General features: G+C 47.4%; 1 protein-coding gene across 4 annotated transcripts in view; it reads left to right on the top strand.

Annotated features, from left to right (window-relative positions):
* The window catches only part of LOC146839650 (uncharacterized), a 230749-nt gene that overhangs the window by 90699 nt on the left and 122000 nt on the right, over positions 1-18050 (top strand). For all 4 annotated transcript variants that reach the window (XM_085651735.1, XM_085651738.1, XM_085651737.1 and 1 more), the window contains exon 7: positions 7133-7246. In XM_085651735.1, coding sequence (XP_085507861.1) covers positions 7133-7246 — 114 coding nt within the window. The remainder of the gene's footprint in view (positions 1-7132; positions 7247-18050) is intronic.

Here is an 18050-nt window from a genome sequence, read left to right as displayed (position 1 = left end):
CGGTCAGAGAATTGTTATGTTATGCTATGGTTATATTTATAGTATACTAACCAGTCGTAAGGGTATCCTGGCGCTTTAGCAGGTGAGTAGGCGGCTGATGCTTGGGGTGTTTATCGAAGAGCCAGGTTTTGAGCTTTTTGCAGAACTTAAGAATCGAGGATCAATCAATTAGGTGTTTGTAAAGCGCAACTATTCACCGTTGAGGGTGTCAAGGCGCTGGGGAGGGGACAAGGGGGGCTCCGTAGGGTGCTGGGGTCATCTGAAGAGCTAGGTCTTGAGGTCACTCCTGAACTGGGGCAGTGTAGGGCTTTGCCGGAGGTGGAGGGGGACATCATTCTAGGTCTTGGCTGTGAGGTAGGAGAAGGACTTTCCACCCGTTCTGGTCTTGTCGATGTGTGGGATGGTGGCCAGAGAAAGGTCAGCTGATCGGAGGTTTCTCTTGGGTGGGTAGAAGGAGAGGCGGTTGTTTAGGTATGCTGGTCCGATGCTGTGGAGGGACTTGTATGCGTGCGTGAGGAGCTTGAAGGTTATTCTTCTTTCGATGGGGAGCTAGTGGAGATCGCGGTGGTGTTGGGCGAGTGGTTGTGATGGGGGATGTCTAGGATCAGTCTGGCTGTGGCATTCTAGAGGGTCTGGAGCTTGTGAAGGTGTTTTTTGTTGATTCTCGCATTGCAGTAGTCCAGTCTGCTGGTGATGAGGGCGTGTGTGACAGTTTTTCTGGATTCGGAGGGGATCCATCTGAACATTTTTCAGAGTATGCGGAGGGTGTTGAAGCAGGCCAAGGATATAGCACTGATCTGGCGGTTCATAGTGAGTGAACTATCAGGGTGGCGGGTTTTCCAAGGGTGGGTGCCACCAGGGGTCATTCCATGCTGAGGGAATGGAGCCCAGGATGAGGACTTCTGTTTTCTCGGAGTTGAGTTTCAGGCAGATCTTCTTCATCCAGGTGGCAATGGCTTTCATCCCTTCTTGGAAGTTGTGCTTGGTGATGTTGGGTTCCTTGGTGATGGAGAGGATGAGCTGGGTGTCTTTGGCGCAGGAGATGATGTTGTGCCCGTGGTTTCTGATAATGGATGCGAGGGGGGCCATGTAGATTTTGAATAGTGTGGGGCTGAGGGAGGATCCTTGGGGTACTCCACATCTGATCTCTGTCGGTTCTGAGAGGTACGGCGGGAGTCTAACTCGCTGAGTTCTGCCTGTGAGAAATGAGCGTGTCCAGTCGAGGGCCTTTCCTCAGATGCTGGCTTCGTGGAGTCTGGTCGGTAATGTGCGGTGGGAGATGGTGTCGAAGGCAGCTGAGAGATCTAGGAGGATGAGAGCTGCTGTTTGGCCCTGGTCAAAGAGGGCCTAGATATCATCAGTGGCGGCGAGTAGGGCGGCCTCTGTGCTGAGGTTGCTGTGGAACCTGGATTGGGAGATGTCCAGGACGTTGTTGGCTTCGATGAAGTTTGTTAGCTGGGTGTTGACAGCTTTTTTGATGACCTTGGCTGCGAAAGGAAGCAGTGAGATGGGCCTGAAGTTCTTGAGGTCCATCGGGTCTGCGGAGGGTTTCTTCAGGAGGTGGTTGACTTTGGCGTGTTTCCGGTTGTTGGGGAATGTGGCGGTCTCGAGGGAGCAGTTGATTGTCAGATGCAATTCGGGTGCGTAGGCTCTGTGGAAGATATTGGGGGACAAGGGTCTAAGGGTGCTCCAGAGTGGTTTTTAACGTGTCCTCAGCCGTGAGCGGGGTCGGTTTAGTGGCGTTGCTGGGGGTTGAAGCGGTGCAGAGGTCTTGGTTGTCGAAGTTGTCATACAGTTTCATAATTTTGAGGTGAGAAAAGGTACTGAGTCTGTTGCAGAGGTCTGAGAAGGGTGAGACGTCTGTTGTTTCACTGCCGGGTTTGACAAATTCCTGGATGATGGAGAAGAGTTCTTTGGAGTTGTGGGCATTGGTGAGGATTCTGTCTTGGAGGAAGTTCCTCTTTGTGGATTTGATGAGATGGTGGTGTACTGTGGTGGCTGTTCTGTAGGTGATACATGTTTCAGGGGTTTTGCTGTTTCTCCATGTCTTTTCGAGTCGTCGGCAGGAGCGCTTCTTGTAGTTTCAGGGGTGAACCAGCTTGCTTTCTTTCTGTGTCCTCCTGTAGCTTTCTTGAGGGGGGCTAGTTTGTTGGCACAGTTAGTGATCCAGCGGTGGAGTTTGCTTGCAGCGATGTTGGCGTCTGGCGTCGTTGGAGGTGGAGGGCTGGTGAGGGCGGTGGTGAGCTGTTCTTCTGTGACTTTGTTCCAGCTCTGGAAGCGAGGCGGAGCGCATGCTTGTGTGCGGTGGGTTTCTGAAGGAGAAATGGATGCTGTGGTGGTCCGTCCAAAGGAGTTCCATGGTGTGGCTGTAGGAAACGCTGTTTATTCCTACAAAGACAGGGTCAAGTGTGTGTCCGGCTGTATACGTGGGGGCGGTGACGAGTTGCTTCAGTCCTATGTTGGTGAGGTTCTCTAGGAGGGCGGTGGTGTTGGGCTTGTCGTGGTTGTCCAGGTGGAAGTTTAGGTCTCTGACTAGTTTGTAGTCTGTGGAGGCGAGGGCATGCGGTGCAATGAGGTCAGCGATGTCAGTGAAAGGAGCGTGGGGGCCAGGCGGTCTGTAGGTGAGGGTTACGCAGAGAGTTGTTTTGGGGTTGGTCTGGATCTGGAAATGGAAATGATCCATCAGGGTCGTGGCGTCGTCCGGGTTAGTGATTGTCATGCGGATGGAGCTCTTGTAAAGATGGCGATGTCTCCTCCTGGGTGGGTGGGCCGGTCTTTTTTCAGGATCTTGTTTCCATCGGGGATAGCTGTTGCGGTGTCGCGTGCAGAGTTGGCATTGGTCCAAGTTTCTGTAAGGAAGGTGACGTCGGGCGTGAGGGTGTTGAGGAGGTCCCAAATTTCTATGGCGGGCCTGTGTAGGGAGCACACGTTGAGGAGGATGCAGTTCAGTGGTTTGTGTGTGATGGCGTCCAATTGGCTTGAGGCTGCTGCTCGGGTCCGGAGGTGGGTGAAGGTGCAGTGGCAGTGTCGGCAGGGGATCGGGCCTTGGGTGTTGTTTGCCATCGAAAGCTGGCAGTTGTTGCTGTGTCCGGGGTTGAGAGTGTCATGGGTGCTGGCGTCGTAGTGGAGGTGGGTTGTGGGACCAGGTTCCTGGTGCAGGTTACGGTCAGGTCACGGACGTGCGCAGACGGGTTTGCCTTTGACGTGCCTTCGGTGTGCCCACTGTGCCATCATCAAGTAGGGGTCAAGGGGAGGGCAATCAGGTGGAAGGCGGGAGCGGGATGGCCACGCTGGAGTGGGAGGGACTGCGGGGGCAGCATTGGCGAGGATGGCAGGAAAAAAGAGAAATAAAGAACAAAAGAGAAGGGAAAAAGAAAAAAGGGACCGCAAAAAGAGAGAGAGCAAAAAAGAGAAACAAGCATTGGCAATTCCAATAGGTTTCGCCGATGGGAGACCTATTGGATTTGTCAATGGAGTGTGGGTGGTGCATGGAGATAAACTGAGTGATGGTAGGCAGTAGTGGGCCTGCTATCTTTGCCGCACCGTTTTGAAGGAAGAACTCACATTGTGTCATAATCTATTGAAAGGTTCCGGTTAAAGTCAAGCGTGACTCTGGCATTCGCAGGCCTCCCTTCGAAGTGTTCGCCGATCCCGGACGAAGCCATCCCTGTGTTTAGGGCTCTTTGGGAAATAGGTGGAATGGGTGATTTCTGTTCTGCCTTAAACCAATGCCGCCATTTTTCTGATTTGTAGAATTGCTCTCCATAGCCTTGGTAAAGAAACGCCGCAGAGGCGCTCTGTGCGTCTGTTCTAATGTAAGCAAGAGGAGCAGAATGTTGCATGACGCACGCCAGGGGCAGAGCTATCCAGCTTTCTCGTTCACTTTTGGTAAACACACGCGAGTGACTGCTCTTCTAAACGAAATACTAAGCTGGATAACGTGGGGTAGGAGCCCGTGGAAGGCAGGGCCAAATGTGTGGTGGGATAGCAGGTCAGGGGATAAATGAACAGGGTGCTGAATTAGCCTCGTCGTGTATGGCTGCTTGCAAGTCACCCCCACCCCTCCTCACAAAAAGGCAAGCATTGTGTGCCTGGCTCCCGTGGCTGCGGCTGCCGGGCGGACATTTTATGAATGGGGCCCAGTTGAGGAGAAGGGGGGCAGAGGGCTCAGCGCGCTAGCTCGCCTGTACCAATCTCACTGCATGCTAATAGTATAATTGGTGTTTTATTTTCAAAACCTTTGCGCCTATTATCTAGCAGCAGGCCGTGCTGTTGTTAAAAGAGAATACAGAGAGGGATAGTATGTACACGGCTGTGGAGCAGGGAGGGAGAGTTTAAACAAGCGCAGCCGCGCGGCGGCGAGAGTGAAAACAACCACCTAATTAGAAACATGATCCACAACAGATGGCACTCTGCGCGCTGCTGCTCGCTGGAGGCTGTGGGAGTGAACATTTTCAGAAAAGGTGGGACATGCACCCGCCTTTGGCCAATTGTGTGCTTTTATTTTTGAAAGCCACACGCAAAGGCCAATAGAATGTGATAACCACACACTCGAGCTTTCAGAAAGCTTTCAGAATATTTGAAGTGATTCCAAGAGGCCCTCTCCTAGACCAGCGCATGCACGCTGAGCTTGGCTTGACCTAAAAAAGGCATAGAGGGCACAGAAAAGAGCGGAACAACAGAAGAGCAGAGTGCTCAGCCACTGGATCACCAGGGATGCCTGCGTGTGGAGGAGGGCCTCGAACACTTACTTAGAACTGAGAGGGCTCAGAAGGCAGCACTTAACGGTGGAGCTGGGTGGGTGGAGAGCAGTTACACTGACTAGGTCATTGGTCTGATTTGGTGAGGGAAGTCGTTCCATGCTTTGAGAGAGAGATAGGAGATGGCTTGGCCTCCGGCTGTGGCTTTGCAGATGCGGGGTATGCTTGCCAGTGGGAGTCTGGTTGAACGGAGGTGTCTAGAGGTGTGTAGAAGTGTATACAGATGTTAAGGTATGCAGAGTTGGTTTTGTGTGATGCTTCGTATGTGTGTGCAAGCAGTTTGAATTGGGTGGGGTTGTGGATTGGAAGCCAGTGTACTACCTTGAGCTGTGTGGTGATGTGGGTGTGGCACGGGAGGTTGAGTATGAGTCTCGCTGTGAACTTTTGAATGTCCAGGCTCAGTAGCATCTTGGTGATTCCTGCATATAGTGTGTTGCCTTAAATCAATTTGCTGGTGATCGAGGCCTGAGTGAATGTTTTCTTGGTGTTCTCAGGAAGCCATTTGAAAATTCTTCTCACCATCTTGAGGATGTGGAAGCAGGTGGAAGTCACCATGTTTACTTGGGCTTTCATATCGAGCTTATCTTCTATAATGGTTTCCAGATTTCTTGCTTTACTGGAGTCCCAGGGGAATGTTTTCTTTCGGAAGGTTACTAGTTCAGTTTTGTCCATGTTGAGCTTAAGGCAGTTTGTTTTCATCTAGTGGTTACAGCGGTCATGCATGTGGTGAAGCTGTATTTTGTGCTGGGGGTCTTGTTCGATAGCTAGAGTCTGGGTCTCAGCTGCATAGCAGAGTTTGCTGATGTTGTATGATCGGATGAGTTCGGCCAGTGGGGTCTTGTGGATATTGAATATCGTTGGTTGGAGGTATGATCCTTGGGGTACTCCACAGATTAGTTTCTTGGCCTTGTTCTGCAGGGTCGTAGGTTAATTCTTTCTGTCATTTCCATTAATGAGGAGCAGATCTAGTTGAGGGCGGGTCCTTCTATGCTTGTCAGGTGCAGTCTTCTCATTAGGGTGGGGTGGGAGATAGTGCCGAATGCGGTGGAGTATGCGGGCTGCTGTGTCTCCATGATCTAGAATCTTCCTGATGTCATCAGTTTCTGCAGTGAGGGCAGTCACAGTGCTGTTAATTGGCTAAAATCATTATTGTGATGTGTCAAGGAGCTGGTGTGCGTTGATGTGGTAGGAGAGCTGTGTCTTTATGGCTCTTTCCTTCACTTTGGCCGGGTAGGATAGAAGGGAGATAGGGTGGTAGTTTCCTAGTTGCACGTGGTCTGCAGAGGGTTTCTTGACTGTGTTTTTGACCATTGCGTTTTTCCAGGTATCCAGGAACATCTTGGTAGTGATAGGAGTGTTCATGATGTGGGTGAGGACTTCACTAATGGGATCGGCTCCCATGGTGTAGATGTAGTGGAGGCAGGGGGTGGAGGGTGGCCCCCGAATGGAGGGCTCTCACGATGATGGCTCTTTCTTTCATGCTGAGTGTTTTTCAGGCCACAGAGGCTTGCTGTGTTCGACGGGAAGGTGGAGGTGATGGTGTAGGAGTTTGGTTGAGGGTCAAAGAAGTATATGGTTTTGATTTTGTCGCAGATGAAGTCCAAGAGGTTGTCACATATTTCCTGCGAGGGGATGATGCAGTTGGTGGTGGTGGTTGGAGAGGTGAAGTCTTTGATGATTATGATTTATTTTCTGCTGTTGGAGTTGTTGTCTGTGCACTCTTTTAGGGACTTCTTCTTTGTTTAGTTGGTCGTTGGGTTGTTGGGAGTGGGATCATAGCTTCAAAGGAACTCCCAACATTCTTCCCTAGCTGCCCTGCATCGTCACCATATGTAAGAGTAGCTGATGAGATCTGGTGCTCCATAGCAGTCTTGCCTTTTCTTGGGAACTTGTGACAGTCAATTCTGGTTCAGGACAGATGCATTTGCATTTCCATATATGAATATCTCTTGAGAGATAGACGTATGGAGTGGGTTGGACCTAGGCAGGTGCAAACTTGGCCAAGACCCCTGACCAAAGATTGTGCTCAAACCTCTCCTGGGAGATTTGACTGTTTACAGTGATGGTCATGAACGAAGGAGCAGTACTACGGACATGAGGAAGAGGAGTACACAGCCTACAGAGTAAACAAAGAGTAGACACACATTGTACCGTGTCCTGCCCTAGTGGTGAACGTCACACAAAATGGAGACAGATCCTAAACTCATTACAGTAACTACAGACTCGGACAACATTCCGTGGTCTAACCAGGCATTGTAACCATAAATACTAAACATAGAGACTCAACCCATCAGTAGCTTGGCTGATGGTGAATAGTGCTAGATGTTGGGCTCTGTATCTTTCAAGATCTCAAGTATTATTTCTCTTCACAGCGATCACAGAAACACTCCGACCAGACTGCTGAAGCCTCAGGTGATGGAAGCCAGGGAGAAGGCGCTAGTTTGCCAGCATCGCAATCTGAAGATCAACCAGCGACAAGGCGAACGGTGAGCATTTGGCTGCAGGATCTTCAAGCATTAATAAGAAAACCCATAGAGAAATGCTGATCCCCAGCCCGCTCGAGTGTGCACATAATTGCTTGGAAACAAGAGAGGCCTGGTGTACCTAACTACACACCTGGGTATCAAAAGAATTAAAAAGAAAGGGTTACTTTGAAATAGATTGTCTCCAGTTTAAATTATATGATATCAACCAGTTTCTTGTCAAGTAAGCACATTCATATATGCATTTTTATTTTGCAATCAAAGGTAAAAACATAAAAAAATACAGTTCAAGTAAATGTATCTGATGCAATTATTAAAACATCTTTGTAATATTTAATACACTAAACAGGCATTTATATCAAGGGGAGAAAAGCAATAACAAACCAGGAGTTCACCCTACTAACAAACACTATAGCCATGATTTTGAGTTTAGCAGGGACTGCTTTTCTTCAATAAATTGTGAGTGGGCCATTGCACCCATGCTCAGATTTACCATGTGCAGGAACAGCAGGCCAAATTTCACGAGCCAGAGAATTTGACCAGTGACATCGCTTTTTGAGAATGGGCTGCTTATCACTCTATATCAGTTTTCTTTCCCCTTTCCAACTCTCAGATGTGGCACAGGGAATGGCTGGTAGTGTGTGGACAGTGTAGGGGAGATTGTGTGTTTAGGGTATGAAGGCTTATGCAGAAGGTATGGACTATTAGGTTGTTCATTTGCTTTAGGAGATGTGTGGATTGAGTAGAGGAAGAGGTTAGGAAAGCTAGAAAAGGCAATTATGAGTTGAGATATGTTATGAAGGGTAATAAAGATGTGTTGGAATGTTATAATATATGGATGCTGTCTTGGAAGGAATATTGGTAGGAGAAGGGGTAGGAAGGGATAGAAGGGGGTAGTAGAGTGGGGGTGGGTGACAGGATGGACATGCAGAGTAGGAGGAGGGGGAGTTGTATTAGTCGTGGTAGTAATGTGTAGATGAGTGGAAAATGAGTAGGGTGAGATAGCGGGATTATAGTCGGTAGTGCGGATATAAGTATGTTAAGAGAATGACTATGAGTGTGTGGTAGAGTTTGAACGAGAACATAGTAAGATGGGTAGAGTTGTAGGATAGGGTGTGTGCATATGGATACATGTCTGTTTAAATATGGTGGAAGTGCAGTCACAGTTAAATTGTTGTGGTGTTTTGGTGAGTCTGTGTAGTGGGTATGTAGTAGAAAATAATCTTGGATTTCACCCCACAAGTCATTATCTTGCCTAATTGTTAGGGGAGCCATTTGGGCAGCAAGTGTAACTGTTTACTTCTTCTGGGTGGGATTGTGGCAAACAGTTTCTGGCCCTAGGCTTTTTCAGGGCCCTAACCGGTTGTACCCTTAACCTGATGTCCTTTAGCTGGATGCGCAGTATGGACACCAGAGTTTTGAGCGTGAATCCTTTTCTGGATTCACATGCTGTGCATTATTCCTCCATTGGGTCTGTAATTGTCTTTGTTTTTAATTTTTTTTGTTTTGGTCGCTGTCGACCACCATTTGGTGCCAGGTACTTTTTTCCACCATTGGGTCTGGAAGCAAGACGGGACACTCTGAAAATGTTTCAGAAAAACCCAACAAGATGAGAAAAAGTCAAAACCCCGAGTGGACTCCAACTATCGACATCACAACCGGAGACAAGAACAAAACTCCGAGATCGACAAAGAACAACCGAAGACATCAAGGGCCTACAAATGGCAAGGTAGGGGCCAAGGAAAATACCCCCTTCAAATGTTGCCCCGAGTGCCTCCACAAGTTTGCACAATGCGACCCACACGACGTGTGTAACCTCTCCCTGCCCAAAGACCATAAGGACAAGGACTGTGAGGCCTGCGCGGTGTTCCCACTGAAAACCCTCAGGACACGCCGAAAGCAGAGAGAGTCCCACTATGTAACAATGTCCCAATCGTCAAAGAAAACTTCTCTGAAGGTCCTAAGTTTCTCCAGTGATGAAGAAGATTAGGGAGTCCCGGCAGAATCGATGCACGAAGGATCGACGTCGAAATTCTGGAAGGAGACTCTGAAAAACCACACGCCCTCAAGAAGACAGCCGATACAGGGAAGAAGACGGATAAGGTAAGACACCATGCACATCCATCAGAACCGAAGGGTCACGATAGCAAGGCGCAGCCTAAGGCAGCCCCAACGCCGAAGAAAAAGGTTCCCGATGCCGAGAGAGCACTCGAGGTTGAGAAAAAGAGAAAACGTCTCAAAGCCATAATGGCGCCGCTCGTCCAGAAAAAGGAGTTCGACGCTTCATTAAAGGACTTTAGAATCCCGACGGTCCCAGACACCGAAACGGACAATGTTGACGCCGAAGGGGCAGAAGATGCCGAAGGGGAAGAAGAGGAGGTTCTCGAGTTGCCTCCAACACCCAAACCTCGTGACGAAGATATCGAGGAGTACATAGATGCTCCTGAAGAGGAAGAAGCCTCCAAAAATTTCGAGGACACATGGAATGACCTCAACACCAAAAGTCCAGAAGAGGAGATATGCTGCTATCCCTCAAAGGCATCTCAACCAGGTGAGACAGCCTGCGACATCGGCCTAGTTAAAAGGGCAGCAGACACTTTCGGAGTCCCCCTCGAAGAGGTGAAAGGAGACACATGTTTCTTTTTAGAAACATTAGCCCCAGCCAACAAGGGGATACAGTATCTGCCAATGATGCCAAGCATCCTAGACCAAGGCAAAGAAGCCTTTAAGGAACCAGCCTCAAGCAAGGGGGTAACACCAAGGGTCGAGAAAAAGTACAAAACGTCCTCCAAGGACCCTTAGTATATTCAGGGGAACACCGTACCTGATTTATTTATATATGTGATTTGTAGAGCGCCCGAATCACCCCCATCGGGGTATCTCCGCACTGTGACTGCTCGTGACCAGACCAGGGAAAAGATTCAGAACAGTGAGGTTTTAAGAGGTTTTCTGAAGGCCAGGAAGTTGGTACATAGGCACAACTGGATGGGGAGTTGGTTCCAGTAAGCGAGGGGCAAGATGGGAGAAGGCTCTGCTGCCCATGCGGGGATGTGGAGGAGCGCAAGATGACTCGACCGCAGGGGCCTGGACGGTGCGTATCTGACCAGCTTTTCTGTCAGATAGCTTGGGCCCATGTTGTTTAGGGATTTGTACACCATACAACAGACTTTAAACATAATTCTTTTTTTTACTGGAAACCAGTGAAATTTTCTAAGTAGCGGAATAGATGCTGTTCTTGGGTGGGTGGGAGGGCATTGCTCACCAAACGGGCTGCGGTGTGTGGCATTGCTTACCAAAAGGGCTGCAGTGTTTTGGACTATTTGTAGTTTTTTAAGGGACGTTTCCTTTGCAGAAATCAGCAGGGCATTGCAGTAGTCCAGGCGGCTGATGATCAAAGCCTGGATTAGGGCTTTATGAGTGGCTAGTGGCAGGAGAGGGAAGACCCTTCGGAGGAGGCCGAGTGTGTGAAAGCATGACCCGTATGTAATGTTCACGTGCTCTTCTAAAGTTAAATTCTGGTCTACTCGCACTCCTAGATTTTTCACCACCTGCTTAGGGAAAGGGGCTAATCCTAATTCCCCTGGCCACCAGCTGGGGACCATGTCACTGTTGCTTCTCCGAACAACATAATTTTGGATTTTCAGTATTCAGTTGAAGGAAGTTTTCTCTCAACCAATGCGTGATGCCTTTCATCCCTTCCGAGAAGGTGGATTGTATTTTAGGGTCGGTTTTATCAAAGGAGAGGAGAAGTTGCGTGTCATCGGCGTAAGAGATGGGAATGAAGCCCAATTTCCTCAGTAGCCCGGCCAAGGGGGTAACATAGATGTTGAATAATGTAAGGCTCAGACAAGAGTACTGCGGAACCCCCTTGGTAACGATGGTGGTCTGTGAGCGAAAAGAGCCGAGGTTGATGGTTTGGGTTCTATCGGTTAAGAAGTTGGTCAACTATTTCAAGGCTTTACCCTGGATGCCTATGTCCTCAAGACGTTTGAGCAGGATCTGATCTGATGGGAGATGGTATTGAAAGCGGCAGACAGGTCAAGCAGCACCAAAAGTACTGCCCGACCATTGTCCGCTAGGATTCGGATGTTATCAGTGACTTCCACCACCGCCGACTCAGTGCTGTGCCTAGGTCGAAATCTGGATTGTGAGTGGTCAAGGCGATTAGAGGATTCGACAAACTTGGATAAGTGTTTGTTTATGTGCTTTTCTAATAGTTTGTTGTGTAAAGGAAGCAGAGAGCTGGGACGATAATTCATAACTTCTTCCAGCGCGGCTTTAGGGTTTTTCCTAATGGGGATGATCTGAGCAGTTTTCCACTTAACCCCTTCCATGCTGCGCAGATTCCGCCGCTGTGCTGACGGAATCTTGCGCGGGCGTGGTCATGACGGAACGGTTCCGTCATGAGCACAGCTCAACCGTGGCTCATGACGGAACCGTTCCGTCATGAGCACCGAAGGGGTTAAGGGGGAGGCTGCCTTCCTCCATGGAACTATTAAGGATTGAGCAGATGGGAGCAGCAAGTGTTTTAGATAGCATGTCCGTGGTCTTAGCAGGTATGGTGTCAAGTGGAGACCCTAATTTGACTGTTCTTAAGAGATTCCATCATCGTCACAAACAGCCAGGAGAAGAGCAAATGCCCTCTCTAACACTGTACCACCTCCAGAGAAAGAAAGCAAAATGAAGGATATGGTGGGCAGGAAGATGGAAAAGGAGGCAGCGACGTTGTGGTGCATTGCAAACTCTAATGCTCTAGTAAACATGTACGGACACCAGCAATGGGATGAGATCGAAGAGTTCCTCAACAAGCTCCCCGAGGAGGACAAGAAAAGAGCTAAATCCATTGTCCAGGAAGGTAAAAACTTTGCAAACACATGCCTTAAATCTTCACTTGATGCAGCAGCCACTGCCACCCTAAGAAGGCATGCCTGGCGTAGAATCTCAGGATTTAAGCAGGAGGTTCAAACCTACAACATTAACAGGCCTTTTACAGGGGAGGCACTATTTGGAAAATAGGTGGATGAATCTCTCCATCAAATGAAAAGGATAACAAGACTGCAAGAGCAATGGGGGCACCACAGCAAAGAGGTACTTTCAAAAGAAGTGGTTTTAACAACAGAAAGCCCACAGGAAGAGGGACATTTGTTCAGTGACAGCAAATGCCACACCAACAACAAGGCCAGGGGAGTGGCCAACAAATAAGCCAACAAACAGGGTACCAGGGTTGGCAGCAACAACCCAAGCATTCCTTTTGAGGAAGAGGCAGAGGCAGGGGCCCGCCCTCTAAAGGAAGAGGAAATGTCTCTAATTGACTACTACACAGAGAAGGACCCACACCCAACACCTGTGGGGGGCCGAATATCAAAATACCTACAACAGTGGTGAAAAATCACCACAGACAATTGGATATTGAATTTGGTAAAATATGGGTATTGTATAGAACTAACAAAAACACCACCCGAGAAACCACCAACAATAAGGAAGTTCCTCAAATCAGAACTCATACAGTTACATTCATAAATCAAGGACCTTCTTCAAAAACAAGCAATAGAATTGGTACCAAAACAAGACTTCTTCAAAGGAAACTACTCACCGTATTTCCTGGTCCTAAGACCAATCCAGGACCTAAGGTTCATAAACAAGTTCATTTTAACACAACACTTCAAAATGACTACTCTCCAAGAGATAACACCACAAGTTCAAAAAGAAGATTACTTGGCAACAATAGACCTCAAGGACAACTATTTACACATCCATATAAATGAAAAGCACAGAAAATATCTCCGGTTCCTACACAGGGGAACACACGGCCAGTTCGAGGTGCTCCCTTTCGGAATAAAATCAGCACCAAGTGTCTTTACCAAGTGCCTAGCCGCAGTCGCGGCACACCTGCGAAGGGAGGGAATGCACGTCTACCCGTACCTGGACGACTGGCTCATACGAGCAAACACAAGACAAAAATGTCGCAGCCACATCCAAAAAGCAATCCACACTCTACAGAAACTAGGATTCTCAATAAATCACAAGAAATCCTCAACAAGGCCAGAAAAAGAAAAAACTTTCCTAGCTGCAAGACTAGACTCAAAAAATGCGCGAGCTTACCCGATGCAAAAAAGGATACAAGCTATCAAACAAGAGACCTCAATCTACCAGAAAGGTCAATCTCTGACAGTGAGGAGAGTTATGAAACTAATGGGCATGATGGCGTCATGCATACGACTCATCCCTCATTCCCGCCTACATATGCGTCCATTCCAGGAATGGCTTACCAACCACTGGCCACATGGGAAGCAGATATAGCCTTACGGCTAGAGCTGTCGACCTCGAAGATGGGGAACCGGGTTCGAGTCTCGGTAATGATGCTCAACATCCTGTGATTCTGGGCAAATCGCTTAATATCCCTGTGCCTACCAAAAATGAATGTGTCCTCATGTAATGAAACTGGTGCTCATGTAAAGCGCTCTGATACCCGATGTCTTGTGTCTAGTTTGTGCTATAAAAAACTCTTTAAAAAAAAAAAAAAGAAAAATCACAGGGAGTTGGGAGGAACTAGTGGTTGTTACTCACAAGCTGCAAACAGATATACAATGGAGGGCATACAACAACATAATACAGGGCAGACCTTTCAAGAACCCAACTCCTTCTGTGACAATAACAGACGCATCCTTCAATGGATGGGGAGCGCACTTCAAACAACTAAAGGTACGAGGTCAATAGAACAAACCGGACTCCATAAAACACATCAATTACTTAGAAATGAAAACAGTTTTCCTAGGATTGAAGGCGTTCCAAAAACACATTCAAAAGAGGACGGTCTTGATTCAAACAGACAACACCACCACAATGTTCTACCTCAACAAATAGCGAGGTGCAAAATCATTTCCGCTAAGCAAGCTTGCGCAACAGATCCGGCAATGGACAGTCCCTCAGGGAATCAATCTACAAACAATACATCTACCGGGAGTATACAACACAACAGCAGATCTTCTGAGCAGACAAAACCGCTGCTCCCAAGAATGAGAATTGAAACACAAAACCGTAAAATACATCTTTAATCTCTGGGGAACCCCAGTGATAGACCTATTTGCGACATTCCAGAACAAGAAATGCCAGTTCTTTGCCTCGAGGTTTCATCACTACCTGTCATGGGGGAATGCCCTGTCACTAAATTGGTCAGGGACATTTGCATACGCCTTTCCACCGATTCCCCCTAATACAAAGGGTGCAGAAAAAAGCAAGACAACCAGGGACAAACCTAATTCTCATTGTCCCACAATGGCCAAGACAGACATGGTATACAAGTCTACTAGAACTGTCAAGGGGACAGATTATCAAAATCAGAGCAGACAAGGACCTGTTGACAATGCAACAGGGCCAAATCTTCCTTCCGCAACCAACAACGCTACACCTAGCGGCTTGGCACCAGAATACGTAGAATTTGGTCACCTCAACCTGTCTCAACAAACAATGGAAATTTTAAAGGAAGCAAGAAAAGAAACTACAAGAAGATGCTATACCACAAAATGGAAGCGATACACCACTTGGTGCACAGCTAACAATCAAATGAACTCCATCAACACACAAGAAACAGTGATCATATATTTAACTCATCTCCTAGACAGTCACATCAACTACTCAAGCATAAAGGTACACCTCTCTGCCATCGTAGCGTACACCAGGGGACAAACATGTAAAAGCTTCTTCACAAGACCTGTCATAAAACGATTCCTAGAAGGATCTAAAAGAATTGCTCCCCCTAGAGCAGCTCGAGTTCCCATGTGGAGTCTAAACACAGTGCTCATGCAACTTATGGCGAAACCTTTTGAGCCCAGGCATAAGGCAGAACTCAAACACATCAATTTAAAAACAGCCTTTCCCGTTGCCATTACTTCCTTGCGGAGAGTAAATGAGGTACAAGTGTTAACCATACAAGAACCATACATGCAAATTCACAAGGGCAAGGCGATTTTAAAAACAAATCCACAGTTACAACCCAAGGTGGTATCCAAATATCAAAGTATGCTCCTTCCGGATTTCTTCAAAAACCCCAAAGCTAAAGCGGAGAAAAGCCTCCATACCCTGGATGTAAGGACAGCGCTACTGTATTACTTACAGAAGACAGACCAAACCTGCAAAACCAAACAGTTGTTTGTTGCCTATGCACACGCTTAATACAGGGACGCCTGTCACAAAGGAAACAATCTCACGATAGATAGTACAAACCATCACACTATGCTATGCCACCGCTAACAAGGAATTAACGGTGCAACCAACAGCTCACTCCACTAGGAATAAGGGAGCGACTCTGACTTGTATCGCCAATGTGCCCATAGACACTGTATGTGCAGCAGCTACATGGGCATCACCACACACCTTCACCAAACATTATTGTGTGGACATACAGATGAATAAGGAAGCTCAAATCGGATAGAAAGTACTTCAACACCTGTTCACAAAGTCTTCTGCTTACCACAGCCTCCCTAAGATGGGAGGAACCGCTACGTAATCTAATGAACAGCATGTGAATCCAGAAAAGGATTCACGCTGCAAACTGAAATGGTTACTTACCAGTAGGAGTAGTTTTGCAGCTTGAAGAATTTTCTGGATTCACATGCGACCTACCCGGCCTCCCCTACATGAAATACAAACAGGTGGAGCAACAAGTTATAATAATTATCTAAAGAACCTTCTAAAGATCATACAAAAAGATACAGACAGAAAAAAGAATCCTAAAATGGCTACCACGCACAATGACCTCCAGGGCGCCGTCTGACGTCACACAGGGGACGTACCTGCCACCAAATGGTGGTCAACAGCTACTAAAACAAAAAAAAACAACAAAAAAACAAAGACAATTCCGAACCCAACCACTAGATGGCGGAATAATGCACAGCATGTGAATCCAGAAAATTCTTCAAGCTGAAAAACTACTGCTACTGGTAACCATTTCGCTTCCGCTTAAATAAGTGCATTAGAAATCAAGTGACCTGGACCAATTAGAGGCTTGGGCCCTATAGCCAACTGAAAACCAAGCCCTAAACCCTAGAGCCAATGGAAACTAAAAGAGACTCTAGCCATTAGAACTAAAACTATGCCAGAGTGCCTACTGCTCACTGGGATGCGTACTCTGCTGCGAAGTGGAAGCATGCACCCTTTCTAATACGTGAAGTGCAGTTGCATGATGTTTGCAAGTGCTTGCTCAGGTAATGCAGGTGATGGGAGAAGCTTTGGGCTAGAATGGTCTTCTGTGCCTTACCTGCCTGCAGAGTCTCAGCCTACTTGTGTATACATGCGTAGATCCCAGGCTGGTTGCAACACCTCCTACACCATCACCTTCGATCTGGCGGTGCTTATGAGTTTGGAAAACTTTATTAGCATTTCACAGGAGTGTTAGTGAGAAGGTTACTACATGTTCAGAACAGACATGTGAATGTGCTCAGTGTGTGCATGTAGAACTGTCTTTGTACATTCATGCATGCCTAGTCTTGACCTTGCAATCAGCTGCTGATTAAATTATTTTTGAAAAGATTATGTTTATTGACAAAAAATAATGGCCAGAGGCTATATGGGTCATTGATCATCCTATGGAGGTGTTGTTCCAGACCCAGCCTTCCTGATCCATTGGCAGATATGTCTGATGTTGACCTTTCTGCGCCTGGATTCTAGTCCAAGAATGGTGAAGATGTAGAGTAGTGATAGATGAGGCGTTCAGGCTGTGCCATGACATGTGAGCAGATATTCTGATTTATGCACTGGAATCCACAGAGAGCGTTGCAGCTTTGGGACAGCGCATATGGCTGGCCACCCCCAGGCAGATTGCACTATGGACTGGAGACTGCGGATAAGACCTGCCTGAGTAAAGCACCAATGGAAATAAAGCATCGAAGAGAAAGGGGCTGAACGGGAGCCAGTCAAGGCGCGCAGGCGCATCAGGCCATTTCTGCAGGGAGGCCTCAAAGACTTCTTCTTTTCCAAACAGAAACAGCAATGCCCATTTTGTAGCCATCTGCTACATTTCTGCTGACTAGATACCCGCTGCAGGGACTTTTTAAAGCCTGGCAATGTGGGCAATTGCCCACGGCCCCCTCCTTCCAAGTGGCAGAGGAAAAGTGAACTTTGGCTCCATCTCACATCTTCACATCTATTTCTCTATCTCAATCTTTAACATGTTATTTGTTATGTTATGCTAAAATTATTTATAAAGCACACATACACCATGCGGTTTCTTGGCGCTGGTTACAGGAAAGAGTGCAGCTCATTGATTCATTCATATACTTGAGAGAACAGCCATGTTTTTAAGAGTTGTCTGAATCTAAGATAGCACAATGATGATCTTATGTTAGGTGGGAGTGAGTTCCAGAAATGAGGGGCCAGAACAGGTAATCTTGCTCCACCTACCATCTTCTTTTAAAAGGGGGATTGACCAAGGTTTCGAGGTGTGAGGACCTCAAGTTACTAGCAGGTGTATACCGATGGATGCGTGAAGAGATGAATTCAAGGCAGGTGCCGTGCATGGATTTAAAGACGAGGCACTCGATCTTAAATGCAGTGCGCTGTTTTACTGGTAACTAGTGCAGTTTCTTCATCAGGGGGTGATGAGGCACCTTCTTGACTGTTGGTACATCAATCTGGCTGCCCAGTTTTGTGCCAGTTACAATCTTTTTATTAAGTATTCCCGAAGGCCTTAATAGAGGGGGTTTGCGTAGTCAATATGGGAGATGACTAGTGAAAGAACAACCTGAACGAAAGCTTCGAAGGTGAGGAATCTTCCGATTTTCCTAATCTTACGAAAATGCTTCCTTTAGGG

This window comes from Triturus cristatus, chromosome 4_1 (assembly GCF_964204655.1).
Source record: "Triturus cristatus chromosome 4_1, aTriCri1.1, whole genome shotgun sequence".
In the NCBI taxonomy this organism is placed as follows: Eukaryota; Metazoa; Chordata; class Amphibia; order Caudata; family Salamandridae; genus Triturus; species Triturus cristatus.
Note: the sequence above shows the minus strand (reverse complement) of the source record. Positions and strands in the feature narration are given on the sequence as shown.